This window comes from Coffea arabica, chromosome 8e (genome assembly GCF_036785885.1).
Source record: "Coffea arabica cultivar ET-39 chromosome 8e, Coffea Arabica ET-39 HiFi, whole genome shotgun sequence".
NCBI classification, from domain to species: Eukaryota; Viridiplantae; Streptophyta; class Magnoliopsida; order Gentianales; family Rubiaceae; genus Coffea; species Coffea arabica.
This window is the reverse complement of record NC_092324.1, coordinates 21,117,645-21,138,224: the sequence shown is the minus strand read 5'-3', so window position 1 is coordinate 21,138,224 and position 20,580 is coordinate 21,117,645. Positions and strand designations below refer to the sequence as shown.

The window sequence follows — 20,580 nt, the reverse complement described above, 5'->3', positions numbered from 1 at the left end:
CTTTATCACGTTGGGCCTGGACTTTGTGCCGCCAACATCCCGTTGGGCCTGGACTTAGTGCCGCCATTCACAAACATTCCGTTGGCCCTGGATTTTGTGCCGCCAACATCACAGAGATCACGTTGGGCCTGGACTTTGTGCCGCCAACATCCCGTTGGGCCTGGATTTAGTGCCGCCAACTTCACAAACATTCCGTTGGGCCTGGATCGGGTCAGTCCCATGATTTTAAATTTTGTTCGGGTCAGTCCCATGATTTTAAAGTTTGTTCAGGCCAGTCCCATGATTTAAATTTTGTTCGGGCCAGTCCCATGATTTAAATTTTGTTCGGGCCAGTCCCATGATTTTAAATTTTGTTCGGGCCAGTCCCATGATTTAAATTTTATTCGGGTCAGTCTCATGATTTAAATTTTGTTCGGGTCAGTCCCATGATTTTAAATTTTGTTTTTTGGATAACAACGTTTTAATGACCTAATTTAGTTGTTAAAATGCTAGATATATAATCATAATCTTATTAATTTGAATGTCAAGCCTTCCCTTTCTTTTTGCAAACAAGGTGGTAAAAAAAATCTATGAATTTGAAAGTTGGTAAACTTCAAATATAAAAAAAAATCGTGAATATAATTTATAATTTTGAAAAGACATGGTGCAATGGTAAATGCTTTAATAATCTTATACAAGTTTAGCTTTTAGCTATTGAGAAACTACTGAAACGTGTAATATTTTTTACATTTTATTTTCTTTCTGTTAAATAAAATTTTCTTATTTAATTAACAACAATGAGTATTCATTTTTTGCTTTTGTATTTTTAATCCCTCAAGGGCAAATACCTTTTTTTCTTGAAGGCCTAAAGGACAAATACTTGCACAACGCCTTTCCTCACTTTGCAAGTCATGGAATCCTTGCATACAAAATATTGAAAAAGTAAAAGCACGTCATACACATTTGTGATAGTTACAGGGGTGATATCGCAATTAACCCAAAATGAAAGCCATACATTTCCCTTTCCTTTTCTCCCTCCTTCCTCTCTTTCTTTTTCCACACACACTCGCAGCTCTGTTTCTGTCTCTCAATATTTATTTATACTTTCAAGAAAACTAAAACCAATAATCAGAGCAAAATTTTTCTCTTTTCTTTCATCGGGGGCGCGAAATTCTTCTTTCAAAATTAGGGATTTCTCTGTTTTCTTCTTATAATTGAACAAATACAGAGGTCGGAAATGGAGGGCTCGGCGTCCAGGGATGAGGCTCGATCGGAATCGGAGCCGCAATCATCGGTGCTGGGACGAATAGAACAGCTTGGTGAAGGAGACGGGGAATCGCAGCAGGAGGAGAGAGGAGAAGATGAGAATGAAGTGTTGATATTGAAGACGCACGAGTTGATGGACAGAATCACGGCCAACGCTGAAAACCCTAGCCCTTCTATTCTCCACGCTCTCGCTTCTATACTTGAAACTCAAGAAGCCAAGTAGGTGGACCTTTCGCTCTGAAGCTTGTACGCATATCTTAGATTGGAAATTTTCTTTTGAGTTGTTACAGGGCAGTAATTTAGTGAAATGTGATCATAAAGAACTCCATTTTTTTTGGAATTTAACTCTACTATCTGTGAATGCGTACAAAAGGTAATATATGTTTGGGCTATAAATAACTCAAAGTCGCGCCTTTGAGTAACTGGGCAACAGAGCATGTCTATTTGACAAATTTTACCCAGTGAACAATACTTCCTCTTTTCGTGGCTTCTAAAAATGAGATTTGGAATAGTGCATAAAATGATATGATGGATTTTGTGTTAGTGATTTATAAAAGAATTTGAATAGAAACAACTTAGAGGAGATATTTCATGATTGGTGGTATATGATGTTTGATATTTAAAGAGAAAATGCTCTGTATTATGGCAAAGGGAGTTGGCATTTTGGTTGATTACTTTATTGGAAAGGAATATTATTCTGGGATTTTTCGTCCTTTATTGGTTGTATGGTGATGGGAAAAAAGTTAGTTGGTTTTGATTGTTAAGTTAGTCGATTTTGATTGTTGGTTTACTAGCCTGTAGGATCATTGACAATTAATTCCATAATTGTAGTAATGGCTGCTAGAAAGGAATAGCTCCTCTGTGTTGGCGTGCATTTGATTTTGATTGTTGGTTTACTAGTTTGTAGGATCATTGACAATTAAATCCGTGATTGTAGTAATGGCTGCCAGAAAGGGATATCTCCTCTGTGTTGGCATGCATCTTTCTTGTCAATTTCTTACTCATCTTTTCTCTTTTATGTGAGAAATTAATTGCTTATTCATTTTGACATGTGGCATCAAATATGTTAAGAAAGCAGAATGATGCAAACCCGGACAAAAAATTAAGGACACTAATGGATGAGAAGATATTTGAGACTGACAAAAATTTAATGGATTCAGGACTGAGATTCTGATATCTCTGGTGTGTTTTAATGTGCCTTGTCTCTAGCTGCCTTGCTTGGTAATTGTTGCCTGCCTAATAATGATACACAGTAGCAGCTCTATATAGCAGCGGCACTTGGAAGTTTAAGGGTCAGGCATGTTGGAAGTCCAACGGATGGTGGCCTATCTTAGTATCTATTTCTCAAGTGAGGTTTACTATTTGTTGTAACTTAAGAGACTATTTATTGCATGTATTAGTTTCCTCAAATTAAACTGACAATATGAGTGAAGAATTTTGAGAATGCCCCAATTGCTGATGTGAAGCGGAAGTCCTCTCCTTCCCTTCCCCCTTTGTCTTTGTATCTCAAGTTTTCGGTTCCAGTATCTATAAAAGTTATATTCTATAAATCTAGCTTCCACTCAAATTTTGCTTAGCGAACAGTCTATCATGTAATTATCTCTGCTGAAATAATAACACTTGATTAATTTATTGAATTCAAGTATGGCAGTGCCTTATTTTACTTCATTCTTTTGGAACAAGCACTTAGTTCTCCATTATTCTATGTAACTTTCAAACTTGAAATTGTTTTGGAGGTCCAGATTTTTGTTGTCAGATTGTCTCCCCTGAGTTATTGCACTTTAATCTTGACTATTGGGAAATGCGATGAACCTTGAAATCAAAGTTGTCATTCTGGTTCCACCTGTTTAATATTTTCTTCAGAAGTTTAGTTTTGTACTCCTCTCAAAATGGAAGAACAATTGCATGTATATATGATGCAGTAGAGATAGTGCTGATGGGAACTTGGTTTTGATTTTTTCCCTGATTTTATCAGAAAGAGTGATTGAATTGACTTTTCAAAATCATTTTAAGTTTGGCTGACAGGTGACTAAGAGTATATTAGGCTGTGCAGTTACTCTTTCAGTAATGGGAAGGAAACAGGAAGCATTATGAAAATCTCCTTTGGCTTTTTCTAGTATTCGTCAAGTGCAAAATCCAGTGACACGCTTTTGAAATTATTAAGCAAGAGTGATTATAATGTTGGTTGTTTTTCCATGGGAAGACTACTACATTTATGTTTGTTCGAGATTGTTTGGTTCGTTGATTTTATGATTTGTTATGAAAATAATCATGATTGGAAATTTGTGATAGTTGATTGTGGAAATAATAATAAGTGAAGAAAAGCAAAAGCAAAATTGGAAAGTTCCTTTTTGGGAAGAGTGGCATGATCAGGATTTTATGGTGGAAATTGAGGTTTGGATGCAAATTAGTGACATGGTATGAAGTGTGATGGATTTTATCTGCTTTGTGCAGAACTTGGGCTCTTGATAGAGAGAAATTCAGAAAGGACTGGTTTAGCCTATACGGATACTTTGAGATTAGCTGTTAATGAATTGTTTGCGTACTCATTATTTGTTTTAATTGCTTTTCAAACATTGTTTTCTTTGGCTATTGTAGATACATGGAAGACGTAGGCCATTCCTCTGCAAACAATGGTCGATCTTCTCACAACATTGGACGTCTAGGGAATCTAGTTCGGGTTAGTCTTATTGATTCCTTTTTTCAATTTATCTACTTTTTGCATTTATTGCATTTGGATTGAGTTTGTTATGTAGTTGTATGCTTTTTGTGTGTCATGTTGTATTGTCCTATTTCCCAGAACAAGTAGCAAAAGATGCTGAGTTTTCATGTCCTGTTGCAGGAAAATGATGAGTTCTTTGAGTTATTATCAGCTAAGTTTCTATCTGAAAGTCGATACTCAGTTTCTGTACAGGCAGCTGCTGCAAGGCTTCTTTTTAGTTGTTCACTTACTTTTGTGGTATGTAGTTGATGTGTTTCATCGATTCAGTTATTCTTCTTTTAGTTTGTGTTATGCTTATGCTGTTCTTGTTTTAGCTTGTGTTGTCCATTACTTAACTTTTGGTAATCAATGAATTCAGTATCCACATGCTTTTGAGGAAACTGTTATGGAAAACATAAAGGGTTGGGTGATGGATGAGACGATTAGATTATCTGGTGATGATCATAACTGGAAAGATGAATCAGGAGCGAGGAAATGCTCGGACTCTGAAATGTTGAAAACCTATTCTACAGGACTTCTTGCTGTATGTCTTGCTGGGTATGCTTTAAGGCTGTTTTTTTTCCCCTTTTTGTTTTTTTTACTGTATTTTATTCTGCACCCTATGAAAGCCCATGCTATAACCAAGCTGATGATTGTAGTGGTGGTCAAGTGGTGGAAGATGTGTTAACTTCAGGATTATCAGCCAAACTCATGAGATATCTGCGTCTCCGGGTTCTTGGGGAGGCAGGCACAAGTCAAAAAGACACAACTTCTCAGATAGAGAGCAAAAGCTTTCCTGCAACAGCTTGCATGAGAGGCAGAGAGGATGTTCGAGGAAGAGTGCGGCAGGCTTTGGAGAATTCTCATTTTGATGTACCTAGAGTACTAGAGGATGGAAGCAGTGATGATCAACTTGCTGATAAGGATCTCGATAGAGGCTTGGGTAGGCCAATAGATGAAGAACATTGGGTGGATGGAGAGCCACCAGATGTATTGGCTGCAGATAGTGATATATATGATGCAGAAACGGAAGGTGATGAGAAATGGCATGCTTGGGACTTACGTGATGGAAGGACCAAGGCTGGTGGCAGATCCTCAAGGGAAGAAGAATCTGATGACAGTGTTAGAGATGAATTATCACGTCGCAGGACCAATCGTGGGACTTCAAGATTAAGAGGAAAGGGAAGGGCAAGTGAAGGTAATTTGGATAATGAACAATCTTTAACTTCTCCTGGCTCTGCTATTAGAATTGGAGGATTGAACCGGAATATCAGGGACAGGAGTGTGCCAAGAAACCAAGATTTGAAAAAAAATTCAGACAGCAAGAAGAGCCAAGGACGGACTGTTACAGATGGTTTTACCTTAGGGAGAGACGAAAGTGATGACTGTTTCCAAGGCTGTGTAATTGGCTCCAAGAACATTGCTGATCTGGTAAGGAAAGCTGTCGTAGCTGCTGAATCTGAAGCCCGAGCAGTCAATGCTCCAGCAGAAGCTATCAAAGCAGCTGGTGATGCTGCTGCTGAACTTGTCAAGAGTGCTGCTTTGGAGGTAAGCTTTACTCTGTTCTCTGTAATTTTCATTTTTTGTAGGATGGACTTCTTAAAGTCTGTTAGTTCTCATGATCTTAGGAATATAAAAAGACAAATAATGAAGAAGCTGCAGTTTTGGCTGCTTCTACAGCTGCATCCACAGTTGTTGATGCTGCTAATGCGGTTGAAGTCTCAAGGTTGGTTATAAATTCACACAAGATATGTTCAGTTACCAATTATTGACACTATCATGGTCTTTTACATCTAATTAACACTGACCGGTCATAAACTTGATTTGTTTTTCCCTATCGTGCATGTTATCTGTAGAACTACAACCGCTGCTGATGGTGATTCAGCACCCTCAAAAGCTAAAGAAACAGAGACTGATGAGGATGTTAATGAGTTCTTCTTGCTAGACAGTGACTCTCTTGCAAAGCTCAGAGAGAAATTTTGTATTCAGTGTCTTGTCATATTGGGAGAGTATGTTGAAGTACTTGGACCTGTGCTGCATGAAAAAGGTGTAGATGTCTGTCTTGCATTGTTGCAGCGAAGCTATAAACACACAGAGGCATCAAAAATTGCTCTACTCTTGCCTGATGTGTTGAAGCTAATTTGTGCCCTGGCTGCTCATCGGAAATTTGCCGCATTATTTGTGGATCGTGGTGGGATTCAAAAGTTGCTCGTTGCTCCAAGAGTTCCTCAGACATATTTTGGTTTATCTTCCTGTTTGTTTACGATTGGCTCTATCCAGGTAATTGTTTATCTTCCTGTTTGTTTACAATTGGCTCAATTTTGGTGATAATCTACTATTGTTAGATCAAATGACTTTTTCCCCCTTCTAATTGTTTTAATATCCCTTTTCACTTGTGCATCTCTTCTGAATATTCGTACAACTACTGTCTTATTCGTGGAAAGTTGGATTTAACTTGAGAAATGATCATTTAGGGAATAATGGAGCGTGTCTGTGCACTTCCGTCGAATGTTGTCCATCAGGTGGTTGAGTTGGCCCTTCAACTTCTTGAATGTTCCCAGGATCAAGCCAGAAAAAATGCAGCTTTGTTTTTTGCTGCTGCATTTGTTTTCAGAGCTGTCATTGATACTTTCGATGCTCAGGAAGGATTACTAAAAATGATTAATCTGTTGCAAGATGCTGCTTCAGTAAGATCTGGGGTTCCATCTGGGGCAATAAATAATGCTGGATCTCTTCGAAGTGACAGGCCTGCTACGGAGGTGCTTACCTCCTCAGAGAAGCAAATAGCTTATCACACTTGTGTTGCACTACGACAATATGTTAGGGCGCATCTTATTTTACTTGTGGATTCAATTCGCCCTAATAAGAACATGCGCAGTGCTGCTCGAAGTATTCCAAGTACTAGGGCGGTGTACAAGCCCCTTGATATTAGTAATGAGGCCTTGGATGCTGTATTTCGGCAGATACAGAAGGATCGGAAACTTGGTCCTGCATTAGTGAGGGCCAGATGGCCTGTTGTGGACAAGTTCTTAAGTGCTAATGGGCATATTACCATGTTGGAACTGTGTCAGGTATATCAGTCAGTCCTTCAATTTCTATTGGTTCTTTTTCATTTTACTTAATTCTGCAGAAAATATTTGCTTATTTTGTAGGCTCCACCTGTTGAGCGGTACTTACATGACTTGCTTCAGTATGCCTTGGGTGTTCTGCACATCGTCACTTTAGTACCATATAGCCGTAAACTTATAGTAAATGCCACCCTAAGTAACAATCGTGTTGGTATAGCTGTTATCCTGGATGCAGCCAATGGCGCTGGTTATGTTGAGCCTGAGGTAAACATTTCTGCACATTCTTCTTCCCTCTCACCCCTGGCTTTGGTTTATGCTGGATAGAATTATATGCATTTATCTTGGTTGCATTGTTTCTAATGGAAGTTCACATGGGAACACCATGATCTCATCATGCAGATTATTCAAGCAGCACTTAATGTCCTTGTCAATCTTGTGTGCCCACCTCCTTCAATCAGCAATAAACCATCAGCTGCTACACAAGGACATCAGTCTGCACCTGTCCAATCTTTAAATGGTCCGGAGACCAGAGACAGGAACTTGGAACGAAGTATTCTTGATCGAGCTCTAAGTGTGGCTAGTCAGAATGAACCTCGTGACCGGAGTGGGGAATCTACCTTGGTTGATCGAGGTTCCACTGCCATAGTAGGTACTTCGTCTGGGAGTAATACTTCTCAAGTCCCAGTTCCTACTGTAGCTTCAGGATTAGTGGGAGATCGTAGAATTTCCCTCGGTGCTGGATCTGGGTGTGCTGGCCTTGCTGCTCAACTTGAACAAGGATATCGGCTAACCAGAGAGGCTGTTCGTGCCAATAATGGTATCAAGGTTCTTCTTCAGCTCCTCCAACCACGGATAGTTACCCCTCCTGGTGCCCTTGACTGTCTACGTGCTCTTGCGTGCAGAGTGCTGCTTGGTTTGGCTAGAGATGATACAATTGCACACATACTAACAAAGCTTCAGGTAGCTTTATTTCGTATTTTGAGTTGTTATCTGAAGCTATTCTTTTAATCTTTATCCTTCTTTATACAAGATAAAGTTGCCTTGTGAATGAAGTCAAAATCAGTCATATTATTTTTTCCCTATGTAGTAAAGCTTAGTGCTTGCCATTTATATCTTCGTGATTTTGTCCACTGTTTTTTAAAATGCCATTGTAAATTGGGAATGAAGTCCTAACATTTTTTTTAATCTTTTGTTGATTTTTATTTGGTATATATGTTAGCATTTCATTTGAAGTGTGCCTTATGCTTATTGAATTGTGCAAATTTGCATTTGCAATGGACACATCGTCCTACTTACTGGTGGATATTTGAGATTGGTTGTCTCTGTGCATTGGTTTTTATGGTACGAATTCACCTTCTTGGTGCTTGTGATTCTCCTTTTTTATTTTTTTGATGAAAGGAGCTTACTGAGTTGTCAGGGTATGGCATATATTTGCTTCTCAAACTGGCTGTTGTTACATAAAGAGGAGTATCTGGGTAGCATCTGATAATTAGATTCTTTTTATTTTATGTTTGATGCTAATAATGCAGATTCTGTAGGTTTCTTTTAAGAGTCAGCATAAGGTAATTGATTTTTGAGATTTCGTGTTTACTGTCCAATTTCATAGTATTGTCGCATCAACATCAAAGTAGAAAATTGTGGCCTCTCACGTGATTAACCTTCTGAGTTATTTGTTTTCTATTATGTATTAAACTTCTTTCACCTGAGGTGAATGGCTTGATACTTGGCAATGCTTTTCCATGAAGTGAAATTATCTTTTATCCTTATGCCCTGCTTTAGAATTAAGTTTTGAATTTTGGCCATAGGTTTTGGCTTTTTCTTGGTTTTTGCTGCTTTTTAGGTGCATTCGAACGGTTTTGAAAGTTAAATGAGCCTTTGGTCCATAGATGGTCCATATTTGGTCCGTAATCTATGAAACTGAAAAAGTATGATTGACACATGTTCAGGGCTTGGATCTGTTGCAATTGGATTAAGAACATACCTCAAGCCTAAACTTAAATATCAAAATTGGGGAAGTTTGAAATCACAAATTTACTAATTATGTGGGGTTTTGTAGCTTCTCTTAGTGCCTGCATCCTATTTCCTCGTTTCTTTTTTTTCACCTTTTCATGAATGTCATCGTGCAAATTCAAAATTTCCTTCTTGCATTTGTCATTTCAGAACCCTGTTTGCATGGTTTTGTTGCATAGTTTCCTTTCCTGCTCCTTTTTGCACTCAATGTGCTTTGGTACTGTGAGCGCCTTTGTGTGACATTGATATAACATTCTTGTGGTGTTGAGAAAGAAAACAATGTCTTTGGCATAAAGTAGGTGAAATTTCTATAAATGAATGCTCTCTCTTTTTTTTTTTTGGAGCACTGTTTTCTTATTAGAAGCAAAGTCTAGACTGGGTAGTTGAGTTGTTTCTCAAGAGATTTCGGTGAGAAGTGCTTATAAATGCAGATAGTATGCCATAACACCCTCTACTCCCTTGCAGCCTCTTTTCCCTGCCGTTGTTTTTCACTCTTGCTTATGTGAAAACAAATTGGTTGGTTGTTGTCCCTTCAACTTTGATAGACAAGTTTTAATGCCACAATGAGCTTGGTGACTTTAAACAGGGTTTCAAACTCCATTTTTATGCTAGGGACTTGGTTTTGATGAGGTATTTGACGGTTGGCTTTGCAACCCTATCCCTAAGTATGCAATCCAACAAATGAAAATTCTCCAAAGTAGATAAACATCATTTGAAATCTGTTTTAAACTCTTTCAATGATATTGATTGTGAAACTTAGCTATTTGGGTGCGAGATTAGTAGATTACTTCTATGATGTCTAATTTTCAACTTGTATTTCAGGTTGGAAGAAAACTTTCAGAACTTATTCGTGATTCAGGGAATCAGGCCCCTGGTAGTGAGCAAAGTAGGTGGCAGGTGGAGCTTTCACAGGTGGCTATTGAGTTGATTGGGGTAAGCATTAAAAATACTCTCCATGAGGAAGTAATACCAAATGCTGCTATGTAACCCCCCCCCCCCCCCCCCCCCCCCCCCCCCCCCCCCCCCCTTCCCAAAAAAAAATATAAAAGGGAAAAAAAGGGGCTGAAGTGACAATGGTACGAAGCTTACGCATGTAGGAATGAAACTCGTGCATGCATTTAGTGAAGAAACTTCACCTTGCACATTTCATGATGCTAGTAGACAATTCAGTTCCGCGACAGTGTTTTAGTCGTCCATTTGTTTAAAAATGGAATATGCTTGCTTAGATAGCATGTGGATCAGAGCTTTAAATGAATGTCCCATGTGCGTTAAGACCTGTAGCGTATAGAGAAAACAGTATCCTTGAAAGATTTGGGCCATGGTGGATCAGCTTGTACGTATTTTCCAATCGATGTACACATGAATGTGTAATTATTTCTTAAGAACAAAGCTTTTTAGTTTTTCGCACTGCTGGTAAATGATGTACTTTGGTAATTTTGATAGTACTTTAACTGGATATATAACTTTAAGACTTTGATTGCATGCCTTTTGAGGGGCCTGTTGCCATTCAACTTTATTGATTCTCTTATATACAATTTAATGAGCATTAGAAAACTGGTTTCCATGTGATAAGGGTGATTCAAAATTGTTGCCATAAGTGCCTGGTAGTGGCTTAGAAAAACCTTCTGGATTATAAGCTCTCCTGATTGAAGGGTTCTGCCATGTCATAAAATAAAATTGTTTACCCTTTGTTCTATTGAGAATGTAGAAAGGGATCGCCCTTCATGGTATGCTCCATGATATCATATTTGCGAATTAAACTGCTTTTTAACCTTTGGTAGTCTTCTTGCAAGCTTGGGTCTCTTTTTATGCCATACTTGGTACATATTATTGTTTATGAAATGACAGTTGAACAGGATTAAGAAGATATTGTAGAGCTGGATTTGTTCTTTGTACATGGTAGATATGTTATGTGAAGCATTGCTGTGTCCTGTAGGTTGTAACAAATTCTGGCCGTGCAAATGCATTAGCAGCAACTGATGCTGCTACTCCTACATTGAGGCGCATAGAGAGAGCTGCTATAGCTGCTGCTACGCCAATTACATACCATTCCAGGTAGCTGACCTGGCTCTTATCCAAGAAGTACTTTTTGTAGATGAGTGTTAATTCTTTTTTCTTCTTCTTGTTTGTTTTTATCATGCAACTTTTGAATTCTTAATTACAGGGAACTATTGCTTCTTATACACGAACACCTACAGGCATCTGGTTTGGCAGAAACAGCAGCTGTACTTCTAAAAGAGGCTCAGTTGACACCTTTACCATCTTTGGCCACACCAGCATCCCTGGTTCATCAGGCATCTGTGCAGGAATCTTCATCTATTCTGACTCAATGGCCATCTGCTAGAGTTCATTGTGGATTTATGTCGGATAAACTAAAACTGACATATCGGGAAGAGCATTTGGGCTTGAAAACTGATTCAGCTGTTTCCTGTTTGAAAAAGAGGCCTACGACTTTATCTTCTCCACATGGTCTTCACTCTAAAGCTCAGGTTTCTGCTGAGGACTCCCCAATATTGTCGAGTGCCAAAATTAACTTGACTTCTAAAAGATCATCTACAGCTGTAAGTGCTCCTGGAACTCCATCTGTGTCTGCTGTTAAGTCCAGTGGGGATGTCGATATCCAGTGTAAAACTCCAATTGTATTACCAATGAAACGTAAGTTGACAGACTTGAAGGAATCTGGGTTAATGTCACCCGGAAAACGACTTAATACAGGTGATTATGCATTACGGTCTCCAATTTGTATTACATCTGGCATGCTTCGCAAAAGCAGCCAACTGACTGATGGAACAATGTTTTCACCAACTAGTTCTTCTTTAAAAGATCATGGCAGATCATTGCCAAATTGTGGACCGGCTGAAGGGGATGAAAGCCAGTTTAGTGGTGCTCAATTTAGGCAAATGGTTCCTACAACCCAGTATGGACTTACAAATGAGCCCCAACCATCCAGCTTGGAACGGTTAACCCTTGATTCTCTTGTTGTTCAGTATCTAAAACATCAACATCGGCAGTGTCCGGCTCCTATTACCACATTGCCCCCTCTCTCTCTCCTACATCCTCACATGTGCCCAGAACCAAGACGAAGCCTTGACGCCCCCTCAAATATGACGGCCCGCCTTAGTATGCGTGAGTTTCGAAGTATGTATGGTGGCATTCACGGAAGCCGTAGAGATCGTCAGTTTGTTTATAGTAGATTCAGGCCATGGCGAACCTGCCGCGATGATGCTGGTGCCCTTTTGACTTGCGTTACTTTCCTTGGAGACTCTTCGCAAATTGCTGTCGGAAGCCATTCTGGGGAACTCAAAATATTTGACACCAACAGCAATTGTGTGCTTGATAGCTGCCCTAGTCACCAGTATCCTTTGACGCTTGCCCAGTCATATATATCTGGAGATACTCAGTTGATTCTTTCCTCCAGTGCCCATGATGTGCGGTTATGGGATGTATCTTCAGTTTCAGCTGGGCCCAAGCATTCATTCGAAGGATGTAAAGCTGCGAGGTTTAGCAATTCAGGAACTGCTTTTGCTGCTTTATCAACAGAATCATCCCATCGGGAGATTCTCTTGTATGATATTCAGACCAGCCAATTGGATCTAAAGCTTACGGATACGTCAAACAATCCATCAGGTCGAGGTCATTTGTATTCTCTTATTCACTTTAGCCCATCAGATACCATGCTTCTCTGGAATGGGGTCCTATGGGATCGCCGAGGTTCTGGCCCAGTGCATCGCTTTGATCAGTTTTCTGATTATGGTGGGGGTGGCTTCCATCCTGCTGGGAATGAGGTATCTGACTACCTTCTTGACTAGCTCTAATTTAGAGATAAATTAGTCAGTAGCCATACACCCATATGATTGAGATAGTAGCTTTTCTCTTTCCTTAGGTGTCAATCTTCAATTGTTTTTTTATTCTGTGAATATGCACATATTCCTGTTTTTATCTAGAAGAATGTGGAAGTGTATATGCTGAGATTGCTTTATCTGCATTTTTGTTCCTTTACTTTTTTCTTATTGTTTGATGATTATTTAACAGGTGATCATAAATTCTGAAGTCTGGGATCTCCGGAACTTCAGGCTTCTCCGAAGTGTGCCATCCTTAGACCAAACAGTGATAACTTTTAATGCTAGTGGGGATGTGATTTATGCAATTCTAAGGAGAAATCTCGAGGATGTTACTTCAGCATTTCAAACTCGCCGTGTTAAACATCCTCTCTTTGCTGCTTTTCGAACTGTGGATGCTGTTAATTACTCCGACATTGCTACAATTCCTGTTGATCGCTGTGTTCTTGACTTTGCTACAGAGCCAACCGATTCTTTTGTTGGGTTGGTTACAATGGATGACCAGGATGAGATGTATTCCTCTGCTAGGGTATATGAAATTGGTCGTCGGAAGCCAACTGATGATGATTCTGATCCAGATGATGCTGAGAGTGAAGATGAAGACGATGATGTGGATGAGGATGAGGATGAGATATTGGGACCAGATATTGACGAGGATGGTGATAGTGATGCAGATGATATGAGCAATGATGATGAGAGCGTGAGTGAACTCGAGGATGATGAGGAAGAAGACGGTGATTTTATAATGGATGATGGGGACTTTGAAGGTGCAGCTGGGATATTGGAGATTGTGGCCGAAGGTGACGAGGAGGATGATGATAGTGAGGTGCTTGAATCTCTAAGTAGCGGGGATGAAGAGGATATGTTGTGATTAGAGTGGTAAGAAGATTAGTGGGAGGGGTCAGAGTAGGTGCATGCTCCTAAATGAGCAAATTTTTGTACACTATTTGATAATTAAACTTTTACGCAGAATCTTGTAATCATCTTTTAAATGGATTTTCCTTTTTGTCTTTTAGGGTTTAGAGATTAAATAGGGGAAGTTAGAGATGATTATGTTGGGGAATGTTCAAATTTTGCGTTGTTAGCTCTGATTTTCTTATTAAACTCAAAGTTAGCTAAGGACAACTGTTGATATGTTTCCAAGTGAGTTTTTAATAAACGATCATCTTTGCTCAATGCAACTACTCAAGCGTGCATGTGTGCATGAACCATTCATTTATGAATGCTCATATTTGCTTCAATTAACTATGTTTATCAACAGCCTGCATCATAGATGTCTCAGATGTGTTGTCCAGCTGAACTGCCGACGACATTGGATTCGTAATTGAAAGATGGAAGAGTTAAAGAGTTTGTTTGATTAGAATTCTCAGATGTAATCACCAGCTGAAGGCATTGGATCCGTAACTGGAAAACGAATTGATGAAGAATTCTCAGATGTGTTCAGTTCAGATCCGTATGAAGACATGAACCCTAGGTGGAACGAGAAAAAGAAGGAAAAAATGTAAATAACGTGATCTACAATTCTAAGATAGATATGTTGTCATTGGTGTGTATATACTAGGTGAAACCAGGATGCGTACGAGCATGTATAACAATTTTAGTTAGAGAACAGATACATAATGAATCCATAACAATCATTTATATATAACTATCAAGCCATTTTAGTAGTGATTACACACCTTCCAGAATTAGGTCCTAAGTAGAGATAAATTAGCATGCTAATTGTCTACTTAAAAGTTTATTATAGTTAAATAATATCATATATTAAAATCCGTTAACTTCTAATGATAGAGAGAATGCTAATGGACTCTAATATGATGGCAAAAGATAGCAACCTAGCAATTCAATAATACATATGATACACAAAAGTGGATATGTAGTTGTATAGCCTGCTTCACATTGCAGAATCACGCTGTTTCTTGAGGGGGCTAATATCATAAGATTTCGGAGAGAATGGTTTGTTGTCTTTGATGGGGCTTTTCTCAGCAATCAAGGGAACACCACCTCAACTGTTGTCTTCCCAGCTGAAGGTGCATTAACTTTGGGATTTGCGGGTTCAAAAGTTAAGCTTTTTTGTTGGCGTCTTTGCAACATCAGACTTCTGGGCAATTGAATCAAGGATCATCTTTGTTGTTGGGCTGAAGAATTGCCCTTTAGTAGTAGGTTGTTCAATGGAAATGGATTTAGCAATTAAGTCAAGCTCCTCAATAGTGTTAGCTACCTTCTCACTTTTTGCTAGAGCAGTTGGAGTAGGGTCTCCTATAGGATCAAGGGCAACTTCGTTAGTGATTACCAAGTTGATCTGAACCAATTCTTCAATGGTGTATACTTTGACGACGCTATACTTGTCATCTTTCTATCCTTGATAATCTGTGTCAAAATGACGGACAAAGCATAGGACCAGACGATTATGAATTGCAAATGCAAGTTCAGAAAAGATTTCAATACCTTGTATTTTACAAATAAACAGTTTAAATGTAATTCTATGCACTACATATAACTAACATATCATAAGAAAAGAGCTCAATCCCCTTGGTTTTGTTCAAATATTCCTGTCAAGTAGACTCCAATATCAATTTCACAAATAGGATAAGTTATAAAGTAAAATTAAAACTAAAACAGAAAAAGATGATATAGAACTTTCCAAATGCTTTATTCATTGAAAGCTAAAGATATTTAATTGACTAAATGACAAAAGAAAATGCCTTTGACTATTGAATTGAAAAGCAATTAATGTCTGTTGTCAGAGAAGTAAAAGGTAGCAATAATATTGCTTGACAGATTTACAAAACAAATGTCAGAATAATATCTTCCATGTTAATGTGAAAGGCTTATGCATTTTAAAAAATAGAAAAATCAATAGCACTACATGATTGTTGAAATGGGTTTAAATTTAATGCATTAAAAACTAACCATTTATAGTAGGAAAAGCAAAAGTTACATTTTAAAAAAAATGGAAAAAACTCCTGTTGTAAAGAAAAGAAAAAAGCTGGTTAGACTACCCGAAGAAGATAGAAAGACTTTTGAAACTAGATGAAATCATTCAATTGATAAGAAGCAGTATATTAATAGGGAAAGCTACATTAAATACCTGAAGATTGGCACTCAATTGACTGTAATGGGTGAACTTGGTTAGACTGATTTGAAACCTCAAAGATCTCAGCATTATGTTGTTCAGTTGTAGTTTTGAGAGATTACAAACTCTCACATCCTTATAGTCTCTGGCTCAAGCAACTGATTTTGTTTAGTTTGTTTTACTGTCAGCTTAAGCTCTCTCTTTTTCCTTCAATTGCAATAGAGGGAAGATTCACCTACATTGGAGTAAACATATATGATTGCAGGCTATTCAAGTCTGCATTTGGTAGGGAAGATGTATTAACGAATTTTGGTATAAGAGGCTGAACAAATTTAGAGACATTTGGAAGAGGTCTTATAATCTGTGATCTCATACATTTTTGTTGACCTGAATGTTTTTTGAGATCTCTAAACCTCCAATGTAAGAGCTGTCACTTTTCGATGATGTCTCGCAGTTACACATCGGGTCTTTCCAAATTCAAATGATGCATTCATAGAAGTTAGCATACTATTTGAATTTGGACCGAACAAAGACAGCCTAGGAAGATAAAGAACAAAAGACTCGGTTTGCACTCTGCTTTCTAAAGAGACCACCTCTAGAGTTTGGTTTCTTTGAGATGCTTTGGTCTGTTATCTCACACTCATTTATGTGGGATAGTTTGTCAAGTTGGAAGCTCATCTCCCTGTAAACTGAAATAATGCAGCCGCGCATGCTTGCACACTGCTTAAATTTATAGGTGGCGAAGGAGATGTAATACCAGGAGCTAAAGTTTCTAAACTATGAGCCTTTATTGCTCTATCTAATTGTTTCTTTTTCCATCTAAGAACATCTTTTCTACAATCCTTTTCCCTCGTGATTTTTTTTCAACAAACGGCAATATCATTATATATATTAACACTTGATAATATAAGGATTAGTTACAAAAAGGGGCAACAACCCTCTCATCTTTCCTAGCTGCTTCTATCAACTAGCTTGGGAAATCATTTACCCAATCTATGTCATTAACTAGTTTTGTTGCAAAATGTGCTAGCATATGACTTGCTACATTAGACATTCTAGGTACAAAAGATACTGTGCAATACTCAAAACCTTGTGTTAGATCCTCAATGTCCTCTAGAATGGTTGCTATAATACCATCATGCACATTATTGCTTCTGATTTGGTCTGTGGCTGTTATGCAGTCTGATAGGATTGCAATTTTCCTCCAGCCTGCTTCTCTTGCCATTTGGAGAGCCAATCTAATGGTTAAAGTTTCTTCCATTAGAGCTTCACCCTTCTTCTTTTCTACTACTACCTTTGCTCTTATAATCTTTCCTGTCCAGTGCCTAGCAATTATTCCTTTCCCTGTTCTGATCATCCTTGCATTGATGGCAGCATCTGTGTGGATTCTAATTACTCCTTCTAGTGATGTTACACTTGTCTGTTCATTCTGGTTTGAATCTACTCCTCCCTGCTTCATTTTTGTTTCCTGTTGCATTGCCTCTTCAAACTCTATCCATTCTTGTTGTGCCCTAAGACTATGTCTCTTGCTTCTCCTCTTTGCTGTTCAAACACTGACTTGTTCCTTGCTTTCCATAGCTGCCATAGGATGTTTGCATTCAGACTGATCTGTTCCATGCCTAGCTCCTTTGTTCCTGTCTAAGCTACAGCCTCCCACCATCTCCACATATTACTTTGTAGATCCCTCAACCCTTCCCATTTAACTGGTGCTAATTTCCACACTATTTGTGCCATTGGACATTGGAAAAACATGTGATCTATTGTTTCTACTCCCTCTCCACAAAGTGTACATATAATGTCCCATTTTCCTGTTCTTTTGTGGAGTGCTTCTTTAATAGCTATACCATTTTGTAAACACTTCCAGATGAAGTGTTTCAGCTTGTGCTTTAAACTCAAGTTCCAAAGTTGCTTCCAGATGCTGTGTTTCCTGATTTCCCAACTTGTTTCCTCCCCCAGATTCTATCTTCTTTCGTCTCTACTGCTTGCCTGCACAACATTTGCATAGCCTGTTTTTGCTGTGTAGATTCCAGACTTTGAAAAGCTCCAGAAGAACCTGTCTTGTCTTTTAAACACACTGAGTGGCATATTGGCTATTTGCTCTCTGTCTTTTTGATTAAAAACTTGCTGCAGGATTTCCTTATTCCATCCTCCTTCTTGTATTAGTTGGTCCACTGTTTGCAAATGGCAGTTTGGAGGGCATATCATAGAAACTTTTCCTGATTTAGAGCCCAACACCCATCTGTCCTTCCATATGTTCACCTGCTCTCCATCCCCCACTCTTTTCCATAGTCCTTTTTGGATCAAGTTCCAAGCACTTTGGATACTTCTCCAAGTCCAAGAAGCTGATTGAGGAGGGTGAGTTTCCAGAGCTTTTAGGTCTGTTAAGTATTTGGCCCTCATCACTTTGCTCATAAGCAAATTTAGGGAAGAGATGATCCTCCAAAGTTGCTTAGCAAGTAAAGTTTCATTAAAGGCTTCTAAATCTCTGAACCCCAGTCCCCCTTTCCCTTTGACATTTGCTAGTTTCTTCCAACTTATCCAGTGCACCTTCTTTTCCTGCTGATTTCCACCCCACCAGAAGTTGGCTATACTCTTACAAATATCCTTACACGGCCCTTTTGGAAGTTTAAAGCATGCCATGGCATAATTTGGCATTGCTAGGATTATTGACTTTATGAGCACTTCTTTCCCCGCCAAACTCAACATCTTATTCCTCCATCCTTTCAATTTGTTATTCATTGCACTTTTGATGTAGCCAAAAACTTGGTTCTTAGTCCTTCCTATTGCCATTGGTAACCCCAAGTATCTGCCATTTACTGCCTCCTTCAAGTTTCCTAACTCTTCACAAATAGCTGTCCTGGTTGGGGTTGGGGTGTTTCTACTGAAGTACACTACTGATTTCTCAAAGTTCACCAGTTGTCCTGAAACCACTGAGTAAAACTTTAGCAAGTCTTTTACCTGTTTAGCCTCTTGAATTGTTGCTTTGCAGTAAATTAAAGAGTCATCTGCAAAAAACAAATGCGATATCTGCTGGCTTTTCTGACACACTTTGATTCCGGTGATCAGTTTTTGGTCTACCTTCTTGTTAATTAGCTGAGACAAACCTTCTGCACAAATTAAGAACAGATAAGGAGAGAGGGGGTCTCCTTGTCTTAGACCTCTGCTGGATTTTATATATGTAAGGCCCGAAGACAACCAATGAGACAGTTGATAAGAAAGCACAAGTGCTTGTGAGTAGAAGAGATAAACAAATTAAAGATCATAAACGTAACAATAAGTAAATAAAAAGGAAAGAGTTGCAAACCAATTAACTACCCAACTCCTCTTGAGCTTGTAGATTAATTGAGACAAGCTACTTCAAGTTGATGAATTATAATCACTCTTGTGTACAAAGGAAGGTTCACCTCCTCCTTGCCCCGAACTCCACTCGGTCAAGCCAGGACGTTTTACTATCCCTCAGGACAACCCTCACAAAGCTACACTCATGAAAGATTCACTCACAAATGAAAAGCTTACAATGAACCTCACACCACTAAGACTACAAATCTAGCTTTGGAGACTATTTTCTAGCTAAAATATCTCTTGAGATCTTGTAAACAAAGTGTGCAAAAGTTATCTGAAGTATCTGACCAACCACTATTTATATAGGACCAAGAGAGTGCCTCATTAAAGCATCCAACGGATAGAAAGTAGCTGAACAGTCAACTAGCCGTTGGGGACGTCGGACGTCCGACAGATTAATCACCGTCCGATCCCATCGTCCGAAAATCAGCCAAGTTGTCGTTCGGACATCCGATGGGATTTTATCGTCCGAGCTTCTGTGTCCGAACGTCGTCCAGAGAGTTATCAAATCTTCGTGGAATTTTTAGGACGTCCGATGAGATTGATGTGCGTCCGAAGCATGCGTCCGATCCTTCAGGACGTCCGATGCTTCCTTACGAGCGTCCGACAGAGTTTCCTTCTTGATGTTCTTCATCCTTTCGGACGTCCGATCCTGACTATTTGAGCGTCCGACAGCTTCAGCATACTTAGTCCCCTTTCAATTGCACTTGTTCATCAAACAACTTCAAAACTGAAAGTATATCTTGAAAAAATATTAGTATCATCCATTTGTTTTGTAAACATCAAAAGATAGGGATCAAGATCAACATTCTCCCCCTTTTTGATGATGACAAAACAATGGATGGAAGGAAGGAAAAAGATTGAGCATATGAGCATAGACTCCCCCTCACTCATTGCAACCAAACTTATAATTTCAGAATAACTCCCCCTAATTTGTCTTGAGAAGAAACGAATTTGAATTTTTGAAATTAGAGGGAAAAGAAAGGGTGCGTCCGAGAGAGAGAATATTTCTGAGCCAAATGAAGAGAAGCACCCTTTATAAAATGCCCATTTTGAGTATCAGACGGCCGAACAAAGAAAGTCGTCTGGAACTACCGTCCAAAGCAAAACTTTTCTGGAAAATGGCTTAGAACACTGTCGGACGTCCGTTCATCAACTATCGGACGTCCGATAAAGGTTGACTGGAAAATTTTAGATAATCTTCTTCAAAACGTCCAATTTTGTCCTTAAAAATATAAACTGGTCCAAAGGTAAAGTTTTTGTAAGAATATCAGCAATTTGGTCTTTCGAACAAACATA

General features: G+C 38.8%; 2 protein-coding genes across 3 annotated transcripts; one reads left to right on the top strand and one right to left on the bottom strand.

The window, feature by feature from the left end:
- The first annotated feature begins 1,037 nt into the window (after positions 1-1,037).
- On the top strand, positions 1,038-14,039 carry LOC140013005 (DDB1- and CUL4-associated factor homolog 1-like). Of its 2 annotated transcripts, XM_072061867.1 has the most exons (15): positions 1,038-1,464; positions 3,844-3,925; positions 4,088-4,204; positions 4,326-4,504; positions 4,606-5,494; positions 5,575-5,672; positions 5,803-6,226; positions 6,421-7,017; positions 7,099-7,278; positions 7,414-7,974; positions 9,847-9,957; positions 10,961-11,079; positions 11,189-11,739; positions 11,848-12,809; positions 13,057-14,039. In XM_072061867.1, the coding sequence occupies exons 1-15, from the start codon at positions 1,217-1,219 to the stop codon at positions 13,732-13,734; spliced, it is 5,796 nt and encodes a 1,931-aa protein (XP_071917968.1). In that variant the 5' UTR covers positions 1,038-1,216; the 3' UTR covers positions 13,735-14,039. The 2 variants fall into 2 exon arrangements, with proteins under 2 accessions (XP_071917968.1, XP_071917967.1); XM_072061866.1 differs by having other exon boundaries at positions 11,189-12,809.
- A 3,859-nt stretch (positions 14,040-17,898) lies between these two features.
- Positions 17,899-18,729, bottom strand: LOC140012684 (uncharacterized mitochondrial protein AtMg00310-like). Its single transcript, XM_072060965.1, has one exon. It carries the CDS (start codon positions 18,727-18,729, stop codon positions 17,899-17,901), a length of 831 nt encoding a protein of 276 aa, XP_071917066.1.
- Between the last annotated feature and the right edge of the window lie 1,851 nt (positions 18,730-20,580).